The following is a 17,359-nucleotide window of genomic DNA, read 5'->3' as shown; positions in this document are numbered from 1 at the left end:
GTTTCAGGCGAAAAATGTTAAGTTCAAAGTCGCTCATCTTATACCAGTATTGAATTCAAATTAAAGCGGCAGGAAATTTTGTGACCTAAATTGATTTATAAGAAATTAAAAATATGAAATTTGCATAAATAATATGCATTTTAAATTAACAGGTCAGCGGTCGATAGGTCTAAGGCGTTAGTCTTTGACCGTTTGGCTACTGACCGTTTGGCGTCAGATTGGATCTAGTTTTTGGGATTTATAGTTTTTGGGATTTCTTTCGTATACAATTTAGATCCTAAATTGGTAAAAGGTAAGAGATAGAATAACACTTTAAATCAGAAAGTTACTCCTCATAAAAAAACTAACATTTTTCATCTAAAGCATTTTTTCGAAAATCGTCAGCTTTCGGAGGCAATGCGACTTAAAAATATATCATTATTGAATTTAATCGAAAGAAAACACGCTAACTACGGAAATTAAATAATGACATATTTTAAAGTCGCACTTTCTCCGAAAGCTAACGTTTTTCGAAAAAATGTTTTAAACAAAAATTGTTAGTTTTTTTTAAGATGTTAAACTTTCTAATTTAAACTGTTATTCTATTTTCTACATTTTAAGAAGTTGAGTATTACAGCACAAGGAGAATAGGGTACTTTCGGTAGTGAAATTTGAAAAAAGTTAAAATTTATGTAAAAATATACTTAAATATTCTGATTTCGAATCATAAAAGCACATTTTTCTTTTATAATATTAAAATTAAAAATCGTAATATTTAAACTGTATATCAGGTGACCTAAAACGCGGGCAATCCCTGCTGTGATGCCATATCGGTATGAACCATAGACCATCAGTTACTTCAGTGTAGACAGCTGGGTATAATATATCCATAGATAATAAATATTTAAATTTATTATAATTAGTTGTCTATGAATATATCTGTCAAACTTATTTGTGTTATTTCGTATAATGATACCGATATTACATCACCAAATTGAATGCCAGCTTTTTTGACCGCTTATAAAAAGTTTAAAATTTAATTTAAGTTTTTGGAAAGAAAGCGTGTGTATTTTTCCGAAATAAATTTTTGGTGGCTTTATATTAGCAAAATCAACATTTTGAAGTACTTTTTCAAATATAGTAGAATACCCTATAAGGTCCAATCTGATATCAGAACATGATACCCCCTCAAACTCTGCAACTTTTGTCTAATTTATTTTTTGATTCGTTACGAGCTATTAGTCATAATCGAATAAAATTGCCCACCCTATATATACTAGAAAATTGACTTACCGGGTAGTATATCCAAATTCAGATTACGTCCATAAACAAATTCGTATGGTGTTTTTGATGAAAAATTATAATCCGGATGTAAATCTGTAGCCAAACAGTATTGTTGCCGTTCTGAATCTTGTTCATTTTGATACACCGATTTCGATACAACAATTGTAACAAATATGGTGGTAAATGCAACAACCAATAAATTCGTCATATTTGACAGATTTTGTTGCTTTTGTTACTCCGTGAATTATAGATAAATAGATTAATTTTTACATATTTTTTTTGGTTAATATAAATTTTTTTTGCATTTAAACAAGTGTAAATTTATGAAAATTTACATATGGTTTTTTTAAACTATCGTCTGTTATATTTGCCAAATATAAACAAACATTTGTACGTTGGTAAAATACAGGTTCGTACATTTTCATCATCCACCTATATACATCGATTTTCAATAAATAAAACTATTTCAAAATATTCGGAAACATTTCAGAGTTCAAAGTTATTTATATGGGATTTTTACGTTCTGCCTATGTTTTTGAACACACAAAGAAAAGAGACAGGGCAGCCGAAAACAAACAATTGACTGAGTTAATTGTTGAAATACTAAGTATAGACAGTGTTGATGACTCTATCACATTATACATACATACATGTCACACGTATATAACTGATATTCCCATATAATATACACCTACTATACAATTTGCACATAATTTGCACTCTCAAGGGTAAACAGTAATGTTTACGAAAAAATGTTTCAACCAAAAGTTGTTTATTTTTTTATAAGAAACATTTTTTACATTTAAACTTTTGTTTTATCTCTAACAGTTTACAAGATGGGTCCTACGAACCCAAGACCCAATTGACCTATGTTGCTCATTTACAAACTCGACCTCACATTTTACTTCCTCAGCACGCTATAAAAATTCAGCTTGATATCTCTTTTCGGTTTTGAATTATCGTGATGACAGCCAGACAGACAGACAACCGAAAGTTGTTATTGATTAAATAAGTAATATTTTTTTTCGAAATGTTTAATAAATGTCTCAACACGCGACTTAAGACTAGCGAACGCCTGATGCGAGTGCTGAGGGGTTAGGCATCTATATGGAGGTTGTGTGGTTCTCATAACCATTTTTTATTTTTAGTTTATAACATGTGTCAAATAACTATTTTAATTTTAACACGTGTGCAATGTTTCGGAATATAGCTAAAAACGAAAATTTACTCTTGTATCTAGAATTAAAATATTTTACATCTTTATTTAGCTCGAAATACAATTTTATCTGTAACTCCCCCATCAAACTCTGTAACTTTTCTTTAAGTTATTTTTCTATTGGTTAACTACAAAATATTGGTTACCTAGAAATTGTCCACTCTGTATATTATTCTATTTTCTGAAAAAATTCAGGAGGGAATCAATGATATATCCTAATGGTGTAATTTTTTTTGTGAGAAAAAATTATTCACCAGTGAAATATGACTTCGAATTTAAGAGAAAGTCAATTTTTTTCTATATTAAGGAGGATCCCTCACCAGTAATAGAAAAAAATAAATTAGTAGAAAATGATCCAAATTTTTAGTATGTTGTAGTTAACGATACATATTATTAAATAAAAAAAAATTTGGGTATCTTATCGATCAATTAAGAAAGTAATTAATTAATTAAAAATACACTAAATAACATAGCATGATATGAGGATGATTATGTTATTTAGTGTATTTTTAATTAAGAATTACTCTCTTAATTGATCCATAAGATACCCAAATTTTTTTTGATTTAATAATATGTATCGTTAACTACAACATACTAAAAATTTGGATCATTTTCTACTAATTTATTTTTTTCTATTACTGGTGAGGGATCCTCCTTAAAGTGCGAATTTCTCGAAAACGTGATGTACTCAATTTTGCGCTCAGATTACTTCCAAAAAGTAAACTCATGCTTCTGTGACAAAATTTGATTTGACCAGTGTAATTATTGATTATAAATAAAATTTGGTATTGAAATCACCAAAGTCATCAAATTTATTTTAATGGAAATTTTATGGAAATGAGAAAAATTTCAAAATGACCTTGTACATTAATTAAGAAGTTTATTTGTTGATATTTTTTTTTAAATTTTGAAATGAAATAAATATTCATTAAAAATTTTTTTTTGTATATTATAGCGTCATCTTTGTTTAAAATGAGTATATATGACTAATTTTGTTTTCTTTTTTTTTTTACAGCTTTGTCCTTCATCAATACATAATCGACCCGATCATAATAAAAAGAATTGCAATAAGTACGTATATTTTATTGTTTTTTAAATATTAATTTTTAATTTACTAATATTTCAAATGTCGTTATTGTTTACTAATATTTCAAGAAAATAAAGGTTGTTTCTGCTTAAAAAAACCAAGATAAATTTTTTATCTTTATTCGGATTCAAGAAATGACCCATGAAAAGCCCTTTGCAAAATCATGTGCGCAAAAAAAGGTCAAAGGTCGCGAAAATAGGTTTTTTTCAAATATCTCATAAGCTATTAAGTTTATGAGCCTAAATGGCCGAGCGGTCTAAGGCGCTAGTTTTAGAACGTTAGACTATTTAGACTTAGGTTGCGGTTTCGAATCCAGGCAGCGGCAGTGTGAACAATTTACAATTAATGGGAGTGCAGAATTGATCACATTGTCGTCGCTTGGATAAGAACGAAGTAACCGACTCCACCCACATCAAAAATGTAATTGTAAATATGTTTGTAATGGAATAAATAAAGATTAACAAATAATGATGTGGGTGGCCTCTGCGATTAGGCATGTGTCACAAAAACGGAGGTTAAACCCCCATTATTATTATTAAGTTTATGGTAGTTTTAATTATTATAAAATTTATTTCTGTGTTAATTTAATACATAAAAAAAAAAGTTCTTTGCAAAATTTCCAAGAAAGCAATAGTTTTCAAAATATTCATCTGAGAAAAGTTAAATATTTTAAAAGTCGCTTCCTCTACTACACGAAAAATATCAAAAAGAAATTAAAAAGTTAAAAAAAGAAATAATTAACTTATATTTTTAATTTTTTAAATATTAAAAATATTTTTTTTAAACATTTTATTAAAAAAATTTTTTTTATTTTTTTGGTATTTTTTACCATCCTAAAAACTATTGGTTCCACGGATATTTTGTCCAAAACTTATTTTATTTCGTTTTTATAGCTTCGCACGTAAATTTGTATGTTAGGGAAAATTTTTGACCCCCTTCAAAACGTCGGATTAACTCGAAATTTGGAAACTTAACATGGACCGATGACAATACAATAATTTTATAAGGTTTATTTGATTATCCTGATCAGTATTTTCAGGATTGACGATTACCATATCTGAACATGTATACATTTATTTGCGCTCCCACCATATTTATTCTGAATTTTTGATAAATCAATAATAGTTCAAAAAATGATTTTTTTGGAATTAAAAAAAATTATTTTCTACATTTTAGTTCAGTTAGTTACAAAAGCGTGTTTTTAAGTTTCTTTAAACTTTTATTTTTTATGTAAAATTACCTAACTAAAAAAATTACCTAACTCAAATTTTACAATAACTAGAACTGCCATATACTTTTTTTTGCGAGATATTTGAAAAAAAAAAAAACCTTTTTTCGCGACCTTTGACCTTGAATATTTTTGTAACTTATGGGTAATTTTTAGCAACTAAATAAAGATAATCCCGGTGAGAAAACTTGGATTTTTTAAGCAGATTGATTGTTTTTTGTCTTATTTCTCTGTCTTAGTATGCAAATCATACTTGACCATATAGACATTTATGTTCAAGTTCAAAACATGGCCATAGCTAAAGGCTCGTAAATTCGGAAGGAGAACAAAAAAACTTCGATATCTATGATGGACATATGACTTTCCACGGCATTGTATATGTTAGAAATAAAAATTTGCAACATTTGTTTGTTATCTTCTATATATATATAGGAGACTTTCTATAGATCTATATAGATAGTCACTCATCACGATATCTCTGGAACTATAAGACCTAGAGACTTGACATTTGGCAGGAATATTCCTTTTGCCAAGTAAAGGTCAGCTAAGAACGGATTTTACGAAATTCCACCCACAAGGGGGGTTGCGGGGGTGTTCATGAATAAAAAATTCATATTTTTAAATTATGGCTTTTAATAGTTCAAAACTTGGTCAGAATGTTTTAAATTACATTTAGAAATTTTTTTAACCTTCGGAGGGTAGAAAGGTGTAGCGAGAAAGTGGGAAGGAAATATCGAATATTTACAAATATACCTAAGTGGGGTATCAAATAAAAGAGCATGACGTGTACATTACAAAAATGTTATCCAACGCGAGGAAATGTGGAGGGAGGGGTGCAAGTGGGGATGTTGCCCAGCAAAGCGGGTATATTTTACGCCACGCAAAGCGGGCGGGTAACAGCTAGTAACAATATAAAATCGGAAATATTAATTAAATTATGGGTCCGTGATCGTTTGAAAATAAATTTTTGTATTTCATTGTTTTCATACATTCAAAGGCCATAAGACCGACAAACGGATAGACCGACAAATCAAAATGACAAAACAATGTATATCATGGTTGCTTGAGCATTCATAGATACATTTTAAAAGTTTTTTTAAAATAATTACCATAAATAATTTTGTTGAATGTTCAATATTCAATACGTATCACTTTTTTTTCCCTAAAAAAACTCAAGACCATAAATCGCATACCATTCACGAGATAGAGTTTCGAGAATTAAGTATTGATTTGAAATTTTGAAAATGACCACGCACAAATCTTATGGGAATTGGCTTCCAGTTAAATTGTCTTTTTGTTGTTTTTACGTTATTTAAGATATCTTCTATCTGTTACAACTTGTGATTGACAATTTTTGTTAATAAATTGTTCAGACTTACTTTTTATGTCCTAAGCACGCTATACTTTCAACTTGATATCTCTTTTCATTTTTGAGTTATCGTGTTGACAGACAAACGGACAGATACACAGACAGACAACCGAAAACGGACTTATTAGGTGATTTTATGAACACCTGTACCAAAATTTTGTTGGTAGCATCAATATTTTCAAGCGTTACAAACTTGGGACTAAACTGAATATACCTCGTATATATATTTCATTTATTTGATATAATAATTGAATTCAGTAAAGCAGAAAATGCTCTTATAGAGATTTTTTAACTTTTACGTTCGACTTTTTATTTACATTTCGCATTCCATTTTTCAACGTGATGTCCTCCATCTCATAATAAAATAAATAAACTTGTATTTGTTGTTTGAATGAGTGCAAATAGGTATCTCGTTCAGCTCTAAATCCAGAAGGTTGTTCTGTTCGTTCATATTTATAATTGTAGTCAATTATTATCATAAAATAAGTACCATATGTTTACAATCATAATCATGCAACAATATTTTTTTTTTAATTTTAACAATTTTTATATCATTTTGCATAATTTCAAGCACGTAGCCACAATGAGATGTAGTTCAAACGCCCATATCAGAAATTATAAGTCGTTAGGAAACGAATTATATTTTTTATTTTTCTACGCTATAATATTTCTGCTACACAATTTTCCTACCTAAATAAAACTACTTTTAAATAATTCTACGCTAACTTTTTTTTTTCAATTTTTCTAAGCTTCTATGAATTATACTAAATTTTACTTTTAAATATAACTTAACAAAAAAAAACATTAATATTTTTTAATATTTCTCTACTCCAAAATAATTATATTCTAAACTATTTATACTTTTAAATATTTACAATTTTATTGCCAGAAAATATTATGATTTAAAAAAAAAAAAATGTTTTTCCTTAAAACAATTTTTAGTTGTTTATAATTGTTTAATAACTCATTCAAAAGATCGTTTAAACCTCTATAAAATCATTAAAAGTGAATTTTTTAACAATTATAACGTATAATTATTTAAAAGTAGTTTTATAAACAGGAAAATTGTGCAATAGTAAAGAGTAAAATTATTTTTATGTCTTCGAAGCCCCTCTTTTAAAGTACTTCTGAGTACGCATTTGTTTTTATTTAAATTAAATTCTTCTGAAATATTTTATAATTTTTAATTATTTACAGTTGTTTTTTTTGGGTGATACGGATCGTAAATTACAAAACACTTATTTATGTTGTATCTTCATTTAGATAATTGATGCATTTGGATTATTTAGATAGCTTCGAAGATATCAAAATACGAACTCATTTCTGACAACTAAATTACAAAAAATTCTCACTTCAACCCTCAAAAACTTTCATTAGGGAAATTTTCAGTAACTGTAACTTTCTAATTTAAAGTGTTCATCTATCTATTAGCAAGTATGGAATAGAGTGAGCTTTTCATTGAGCTTGAAAACCTAGATCAAGTCATATGTCTGCGTAAGATGTGCGCCTATAGATCCAACACTTTTTGCTTGAAGCATTTTTATCGATAAAACTTATTTTCCGAGTTTCAAGCATATATCAACATATATCTTTAAAGAAATATATTAGGTGTTCTTCCCCGCTTGTTTTGTTCTAATTATAGTTTCAAATAATCAACAAATTTTTTTTATTGTTCCAGATGCGAAAATAGCAAAAAAGATTTCAAATCTCAAAAAATAACCAAACAGCAAATCCAACATACGGGACTCAACAATGAAAAAGAAATCAAATTACAAAATCAAAATACACCTGCAAATAACGAATGGCAAGATGTGAAATTAGAAGCAGCCAGTTTACAAGAAATAAAAAGTATATTCGCCGATTTAATAAATCCTCATACACCAATCCCCCCACCACGACGTCATCGTCAAAAACTCATCGAGCAAACATACAATGATATATACAGCCATAAAGAACCTGTTTACGAAGAGCCATGCACAAAAGTTATCAAACGTAAACATGTTTGCAAAATTGACGAAGATCGTTTTTATAAGCAACATGTTAAACATCATTCAACTGTTTCGTTGCCGAATATCAACGAGCTACAATTAAGTATCGCGAAAGAAACCGAAGACGAAGATGACGTCACTGTTCAGTTTAATGAAAAACAGCGTAATGTTGAAGAGAATAAGAAAATTGGACGTTTAGAAAATTATATGATGCGATGTCGTAGTTTTGGTTCTTTACTTCCAAATAAATTGGTTGATAAATTAAAATTAAGTCGAAGAATTAACTCGGAAACAGCGGAAAGTGATGATTCATGGGGTGGTCTTGAAGATTGGGATTTAGGAGTGATCGAACATTATAAACCACATGATAATAGTTTACCACGTCCGGTCAACAAAAATAAATTAAATGAATTATACAAACCGATTCCACCGGTACGAAAAACGGATTCATTACTACGAAAACATCGTAAAGATAGTGGTCTGGATAAAAATATGGAAAATGAACAGCGTAATTCAGCAATGAAAATTATTGATATACCAACAGATATACTAAATGAAACGAAAAATTTAAATAATACGAATTATGAAAGTGAAAAATTAACTGATAGTAAAAATCAGGAAAATGCTAAACGTAATTCTGATGCTATAAATGAATCGAAATTGGTAAATTACGAAAACGAAACGAAAATGTCGATAGAGAATATTACAGATAGTAAAAATTTCGAAAATTTTAGACGTAATTCTTCTGATTTAAAACCATCCGAAAATTTAAAACCATCGGAAAATTTAATAGATGGTAAAAATCAAAAAGAGGAAAATACTGATTTTAGAATCACCGATGATAAACTTGAAACACTTGATAGTGTAAATATTTGTGTTGAGAATTTTAAGCCGACTATATGCTTTGAGGAAAAGAAACGTATCACAAACACACCACCTCCTACACCAGAAATTTTGATACCCACAGTATCGCCAACATTTATTGATACACAGTCAAGTGATCATTCAACTTTGATGAAATTAATCACTGAAATAAGAGCCAGTAATGATGATTTATCAAATCAAAATGATAATGATACAAAAAAGGAACCGGAATTCCAACAAGTATCGTTATCAGATATTTTAGAAATGCCAAAAAATGTTGAAATAGTTACGAAAGATTTAATATCTTCTGCTAATGATAGTCACGAACAGCAAAAAATTAATTCTTAAAAATTATAGGGATACCTATTTTTTGTTTTTTTTTTTTGAAAAAATGTACAAATAGAATATTATTATTGTTTTAATTTTAGGGTCCTTTGTTGCGAGGCTATTCATCAATCACGTCATAAACTGCGATCTGCGAATGTCACGTTTTCTTCTGGATCCTCCCCCCGTCATATTTCGTCACGCTAAGCAATACTCCCTCTTCCTTTTGCAAACTTTATTTTATGAATGGCTCCTATTCAATGTTTTTAACGTCCGAACCAAACAAGAGGTGTTATAAATTTGACCGCTATATCTGTCTGCCAGGCTAATTTAATGGAGAGTGTTCTTAGCTATGTTTCAAGTGCGAGTTTAGGGTTCCGTATCCGGGACAACTAAAAAATAGGCGATGATCTTTAAAATCGGTTCAGTTTGGAGAAATCTCTAAGGAAAAAGTTAATTTAATGGAGAGTTTCAATTGCCAGTTTAGGGTTTCTTAGCCCAAAAATTTGTCGGAGGTTTTTTAAATTTTATAAATTTCACTTGTTTTTCATAAACAGCATTTATTTTGAATTTTTTGCCCGGCTAGATCATTGCTAATTGCCAACATTTTTTTGACATCACTGGCTTACCAGTTAATTTCTCTGTGAGAACTTTTTCCCATAAAGAGATGTATAATCAAGCAGTGCCAAAGTGCAGATCAAACTAAATCATCGCGACTTAATCGCTTCTGTAATTACTTCATGCAAAATTTAAACTTTTTCGACTCCTTCAAACTTCCTCAAATATAACGTCACAATTAAGGAATAAAGTGCGATCTGCGAATGTCATTCTTTTGCAGTTATAAAATATGTACTCACTTTGTTATGTCACCGAAAACTAAAACTCAACGTTAACATGGCAGCGTTTTTGTGTCTAGGTGAGGTTGCCTCTTTGTCAGTTATACTTTTACGCATGCCCACAAAATATGAAATGAATTAATACTTATATTTTTTTAAGTGGGTCATCGTAGAGACCCGTTCCATTACCTTATTTTAAATGTTTTCGAAATAGATTTGAATCGAATTTATTTTAAAGTAAAAAGCTTCTCAAATATTTCTTAAGTTTAAATCCATTCTTTATCTCACTTTATGTTTTTAAATAAAACTTGAAGTGAGACCACAATATACATTGTTTTTTTTTCTTGCAAGTCTGGAAGGCAGCTTTGGCAGCTGTTTCCTATCGTTATTTAAAAGGATTCTCTCCTGTGTTGTTGATATTTGTAATTTTTGATAGTATTTTTCTTGTAAATTTTGTACGTTATCCTATTTTCTTTTTCTTGTAAAATAGATTTAACAGACTTTAGCTAGAGTAGATAAAGTCTTTCTTATAGTAGGATTGTCAAATATGATATATCAGAAGGCAATTTTTTTTTTTTTTAATTTCAAACCTTATAAAATCAAATTCAAGAGATTTTCGAAGGCAAAAAATGATGCAGCATGAAAACCATGCGTAGAACTACAAAAATCAACCTTGAAACGGTGAAAATTATAAAATAGACAATAAATAACTGCTCTAGCCTCCCTCCTTGTAAATTGTTAAAAATTTAATATATATTTTTTGTTGTGTGTTTATTTTTTATGTAAATATGAAAATATTATTTGTAAAAAAAAAAATAATTATCAATTTATTGTAAATAAAATAATAAATAAATTAAATATTAACATAAAATATTAGAAATTTTTACTGATTTTGTTAAATTTTCCTTTTATATTGCAATTTTTCTTTCACCTGGGTGAGTATTTTACCTGGAACTATAGAGATTTTTTTATTCCACTGTACCTACCTACGTGTAAAAAATGAAAATTGGTAAAATTAACAGGATTTTCGAAAAATAAAAATATCCAAATTTCAAATCGATAGAGTAAAAGGTATAATATCACATTGCTTGAAATTTAATTGTGACGTTAACCATTCTTATCAGGAAAACCGCTTTTCTTTATAAATTTTTTTTCGAATAATGAATAAGTTTCACGCCAATCAAAGAATGTTTAAAATTTGTACATAATAGCCTTAATATATTTCTACTTTTTAAGAATTACTCCATAATAATTTGGTGAGATCTTCCTCCCATAATCTCTGCTAAGATAAAACTCCGTACTGTCTGATGGACAACTGTAAATGGAATCATCTGTGGGTTTATAATCAGACTGGTTTTAAAAATTATGTGAATGTAAAAGGTAGGCGACTATGAAAAAAAATTATGACTATACACTACAATATTGTTATTTTGTAATCGTTTGATGGTCTTTTTTTTTAAATATTTATAATTTTACACCATTTGGTAGATAAGTATTAGCAACTTTCAACCGTGCGAGTGCTGCAAATTTTTCGAAAGAAGTCACCGAAGATATCCTGATATATAATTCAGGTTTTCCCGGTTGCTGAAACTAGGGATGCGATTTTACCAGTTAAATATATATTTTACTTAATTTACCAATAAACTGCTAATAAATTACCGGAAAATTAACCAAGGAAGTTTTTAATGCCATCTAGCATAAATATATAAATATAAAATGAAATTTTGTATTCCTTATTCTAGTTTTATTAATTATTCAAAAGTGAATTGAATAAATAATCAATAAAATTTATTTAAAAGATTCAATTTTGAAAAATAAAACTCTCAGTTATAAAAATGTTTGATTAATTATCATTCAGAAGTTTGTTTTACCGTATAATTAACCAAATAACTTACCGGTAAATAACCAGATAATTGTCCCTCTCGAATCACTAGCTGAAACCAGTTCAAGCCACCGATTGCTCATTGAACATTTTCTTGACAATCTGTGATTATCTCCATCTTAGGAAAAATTCTAAGAACACTCAAATGATTTGTACACAAAAATACACATAAATATAGATTTAAATGTTCTTTATTTTGGTATTAACTATATTAATTACAAAAATATAATATACTCGATTTCCAAAGAAAATAATCGACTTTTTGGTCAAATTAATTCGGAGCGAAATTTATTATCTTAAAAAAAATATGAAAATATTTTAATATAATTTACGGAATACGATTAAATCTTACTTGCTCCAATAAATTAAAAACAAATTAAAATTTATTGTCCAATTAATAAATATATTTCAAATATTAACATTTGACCAAGTTTTAGAACAATGTATTGTGACCGGAAATGGTACAGATAATTTAAAAAATGTACCGCACAATAATTCTAAATCTGATAATAATATCTTGATAAGATCTATAAAAAATAAAATTACAGATTAATATTTATATTCTAAAAGATTTAATTTTTATTATAAATTTACGCACTTGTAGCTTCCTGAAAACAAGTGTCATGAATCTCCCATAAAAGTTCGTCATGAATTTGCAAAAGTAAATGACAATCGTAATTCTTTGCAGCTAAAATATTTTCAATTCGTATCATTACTAATTTACAAATATCAGCTGCTGAACCCTAAAAAAACATTAAGCTTTGAAATTGGTTGGTGGTCTACATTGGAACTACTAAAAAAGCGGCTAACTTCCTGTTTTAATTTATCGCTGATTTGAATTTGAATATTTTGATTGGTCTTTAAAAATGAGAAGTACAATTGCCATCTGGTAGTCTAAATTGAAACTACTGAAATCAGTAGCCCACTTCTTATTTTAATTAGTGCGAATTATTATCGCCATGCCAGTTGACGAGTTGGAACTCGCGGTTATTAATATCTGCCCAGTATCCCAAGGTACCAAATTTTTATTGCCCGCAGGATTTTTTTATTTATTTTACCTGAATAACAAAATTAACAGCTTGTCGTTCCGACTGTAACTGTAATTGAAAATTTGAATTCGAAATGTTTGGGAAATATCGACGTCGACCAGTTAATGATCTTAAATATCCAAGAGATCGGCATTCTTCAATAACATCCTTAGGAAACGATTTCAAAACCGAAAATTTTCCTAAAAAATGATACAGTCTAAATTAGGGGATAAGACTCTATAATGATCCCTTAGGGTAAAATGATCCCTAGTTGTTTTAAGTGAACCATTAAAGCCATCTAGTATATTTATCGATAGATGGCTTCCACGTGATCAAATTAACCGTTCAAGTGATTAAATTTCCACGTGATCAAATTAATATTTTGTGTTTTGTAGCAAAAATATTAAATTTACTGCTTATGACCCAAATTTCAACGTAAAATTTCTTTTTTGTGTTAGCTTTCGCCGTTTGGTTGTTTTACTCATGACTTCTGTTGACTTTTAATAATGTTATAGCACATTTTGATAGGCGTATAACAAATTTTAAGGTCAGTTTTTACGACGATATTTAAATATGTCGGTAAAATGATCCCCTTTATATACATTAAAATGATCCCTATTTTGTATGTAAAATTATAATAGATAAAATGATCCCCCATCATGTGGCGGGTCTTGAATGGGTTGATTTATGATGATTTTATCAGTGGTTTTTGTTTTCATACTAATCGTTGATGCAATATAATAGAACTGTTAATATTTTATGCGAACTGTTTAGTAAAAAGAGCAATGGGATCATTTTACCCACCTATTCTTACAAGGTCAGTAAAACGATCCCTTTTGAGAAATATTGAATAGAAATTTTAACAAATCAAAAGAAATTGGTATGTTTGGCTATAAATGAGATTTTTTCATGGGGGATCATTATAGGGCAACTTTTCCCCAGGTTTGTCGATATTAATAATTTTCTGGAAAAAAAAACCGAAATCTACTAAATCAATCTCCCTTCCCTTAATAACTACCCTGGTGGAAAAAATATTTGAAGAAAGAATAAGTCTTAATAAGTTTTTGAACACTCTGAAAAAGTCTTAAGAACTCTGAATAACTCGGAATTAGAGTAGTCCAAAACGTTGAGAAATTCAGAGTTATATTCGCAGTTCTTAAGACTTGTTCAAATTTTCTAAGAGTTTTCTAAACTATTAAAACTTATTCTTTCTTCGAATATTTTTCCCACCAGGATACGTCATGGCATCCTGAAAAACAAAATAAAAAATTTGCATTTCTTTGTATATACCAATGATAAAAGAATATATTTTATTCGCTTTTTCTACATCAATCTCTAATTCTTGACTTAATTTGATCGGTCCAGCTCCATACATGATAGCATACAAAATCCGTTTTACAGTATCACGATCAATATCAACAATGTTTATCTCGTTTTGTAATTGTTCGATGAGTGTTACAAAAATATCCGTATTATTTTGGAAAATTTCAATTAAATTTCGATCTTTCGATAAATGCGCAAATAGACGAAATTCAATTTGTTGAAAATCGATAACAATAAATTTATAATTTTCTCTTGCTATAAACAGATTGCGTAGATTAATTGTTTTATCTAAAAAATCACATTCATTCATTAATTAACTCGCTGGTCCTTCGAGCCGGATAATCTTACCTTCTGAAGTAATGACGTAATTTTGCTTTGGAATTGATTGTAAGTTAGGATTACTTTAAGCTAATCGACCAGTTGCTGCTGAGGATTGATCCCTATGAAGAAATATCAAAGCTAAATATTTTTCCACCAAGAAGCCTTAATTATTTGATTTTAAGAATTTCGCTTACCAAGTTGTATGAATAACATCATCTTGAATCCACTGAATCAATGATTCAACGTAACCTGTTTGAATTTTATTTAATTTACGATATTCCATAATTACGTTTGGTAATGGATGGAATTTTCTTAACATTTTCAACTAGAAATATGCGCAAAAGAAGTAAAGAATAGTCCCTAAACACGAATATTTTAAAAAATCGCAATGTCGCCAAATCATACGAGTTTGTCGTCACTTCCAGTTTCATCAAAATAAATAGGACTTTCAGTGAATAAAATACTTGGAACCAGCTAAACTCGTAACTGGCTAAATTACGATTTTTAAAAATATGACTGCTCTTAACCAATTATTGTGTCTAGAATAACTTACCATGGATTCAGACGTAGATTTCGCTCCTTTAATGTCAGTTCGTTTAATATTAACGCCATTTAATTGATCTAATTTCAATTCATCATATAATATTGTTCGTAATTCGATAGCGGAATTTATATGAAATACTTTTCCACAAATTGTATAAGCTTTTAACTCAATTTTTTTGATTTCATCATCTAATTGTGTTTTAATATGCTCTAATGAGTTACGATCTACTCGAATTCCACGATACCGCATTGCTAAATAAATCAGGAAAAATAATAGACCGTCTTTTCGAAAACAACCGTAGAAAAAATTTTGATAGGCTCGTCAAAAGAAAGCCATTCACAAAGCTTCAAGAATGTATTCATCTTTTAAAAAATACCGTGGTGTCATACGTTGTATAAATTTGATCAGTTTTAAGGTAATATTTAAGGGACCCAAATAAAAATTTTTTTGTCCATTCACGATTTCTGAAGTATAAATCTAGTAATTGAATGACCTCGTTACGTTTTTTGTGCGCAAGCTCTCGTGCACACCTCTCACTTTTTAATAATGCGTGTACATACGTATAACATACAAAGCATATGTTGTTCGAAACTGACAATGACCTGACATACACAGCACCTGGTGCAGTTTTTACCCCCCGATACAGAATGACTTCGTAGCTACACAGCCAACGCATGTCTTCGGATTTTTTCGAGTTATTATATACAGGGTGCGTTTTTTCAAGATCAATGAAAATCTCATTTTGCTCCATAACTGGTAAACAATAGATGAACACTTTACATTAGAAAGTTGTAATTGATTTAAAAAATCACATTTTTTGCTCGAAACATTTTTCCGCAAACCGTACAGTTTATGCATTGATTGAAAAGTTTTACCCAAAATTGTTATTTCGTATTATTGTTTCTGCGAAATCTAGGCACTCTTCGAATATAAAATTTCAAATAAATCCAATAAAAGTGGTTCTTTTTTCTACAAAGACGATTTTTGTTCAAATTGAATGACCAAACGCACAAAAAGCTATAGATTTTTGCTATCAATTTTTATCTAAACTATTCGATTAACCAAAAAAATTTTTAAACAAAAATGTTTGCGTATTTATAAAGAACAACTTTCTAGCTTAAAGCGTTCATCTAATGTTTGGCAGTTATGAATCAGAGTGAGATTTTAGTTGAATCTGAAAACTTAGATGGAATTCGATGCCGGTATAAGAAGTGTGCCTTTGAAACTAACATTTTTCGTTTGAAGCATTTTCCTCGATTAAGTTTATTTATCGAGTTTCAAGCATATGCCAACTTAAAAAAAAGGAAATCCTGTATACCACGACACAATAGAATAAACAATTATTAAGATATGGAGCTACAAAAACAAATCACATTAAAACGGACAAAATCTTTTGAAACACCCTATAATATTATCTAATTTCTATATTGAAACAACATTCGATAAATTACCTGCAAGTATTGGTACCAATCTCATTTCTAAATTGATAAATAACGTCCATAAATCATACATTATTAACATACTAGTTAATTTTTCATAAACTTGTGATAATAACATCAAATAATAACATCCCCTTTGAATCGTATCATTCGATTTAATATCAAAGAAGGGTTGAACATTCAAATAGTTTAAAATATCATTAAAACATTTTACAATATTATTTGAATCTAATAACCAATATCCAATTTGAATATCCACAATCATTTCCCATTCGGTAATCACCGATTTTAAATTACAATCGAAATTATTAAAAATAATTAGTAATAATTCTTGAAAATCATAGCATAATTTTGGACAAGATAATTTAAAAATTTTATTGAATAATTTCAAATAATCTAAATTTTTTGGTGGAACGGTAATGGAATAATATTTTTGAATTGAGATTGTATTATTATCATTGTTATCGGATTCATCAGACGAAATTGATAATAAAATTTGTTCACATTTATTTGTTGAGCGATTAAACTTCTGTGTGGGTTTTTTAATTGGTCGGTTTATTTGTGTAAACCCTTCCCTGTAACAAAAAAGCGATGGAAAAATAAGAATCTAAGAACTTGATATTTATATAATATACTAGCTGCGCCCC

At 28.8% G+C, this 17,359-nt stretch overlaps 2 protein-coding genes across 2 annotated transcripts in view; one reads left to right on the top strand and one right to left on the bottom strand.

Annotated features, from left to right (window-relative positions):
• LOC123294693 overlaps positions 1-10,938 on the top strand; it is a 35,235-nt gene extending 24,297 nt beyond the window's left edge. Inside the window, exons 2-3 of the mRNA XM_044875813.1 lie at positions 3,495-3,550; positions 7,842-10,938. Of these exons, the coding sequence (XP_044731748.1) occupies positions 3,495-3,550; positions 7,842-9,363 (1,578 nt within the window). The 3' untranslated portion in view covers positions 9,364-10,938. The remainder of the gene's footprint in view (positions 1-3,494; positions 3,551-7,841) is intronic.
• A 1,709-nt stretch (positions 10,939-12,647) lies between these two features.
• On the bottom strand, positions 12,648-16,977 carry LOC123296321 (DNA polymerase nu-like). The gene is made up of 7 exons (XM_044877781.1): positions 16,725-16,977; positions 15,283-15,524; positions 14,924-15,054; positions 14,826-14,848; positions 14,376-14,696; positions 13,116-13,285; positions 12,648-12,800 (listed from the first exon to the last, which is right to left on the bottom strand). The coding sequence occupies exons 1-7, from the start codon at positions 16,975-16,977 to the stop codon at positions 12,648-12,650; spliced, it is 1,293 nt and encodes a 430-aa protein (XP_044733716.1).
• Between the last annotated feature and the right edge of the window lie 382 nt (positions 16,978-17,359).

Source organism: Chrysoperla carnea, chromosome 3, assembly GCF_905475395.1.
Source record: "Chrysoperla carnea chromosome 3, inChrCarn1.1, whole genome shotgun sequence".
NCBI lineage: Eukaryota > Metazoa > Arthropoda > Insecta > Neuroptera > Chrysopidae > Chrysoperla > Chrysoperla carnea.
Note: the sequence above shows the minus strand (reverse complement) of the source record. Positions and strands in the feature narration are given on the sequence as shown.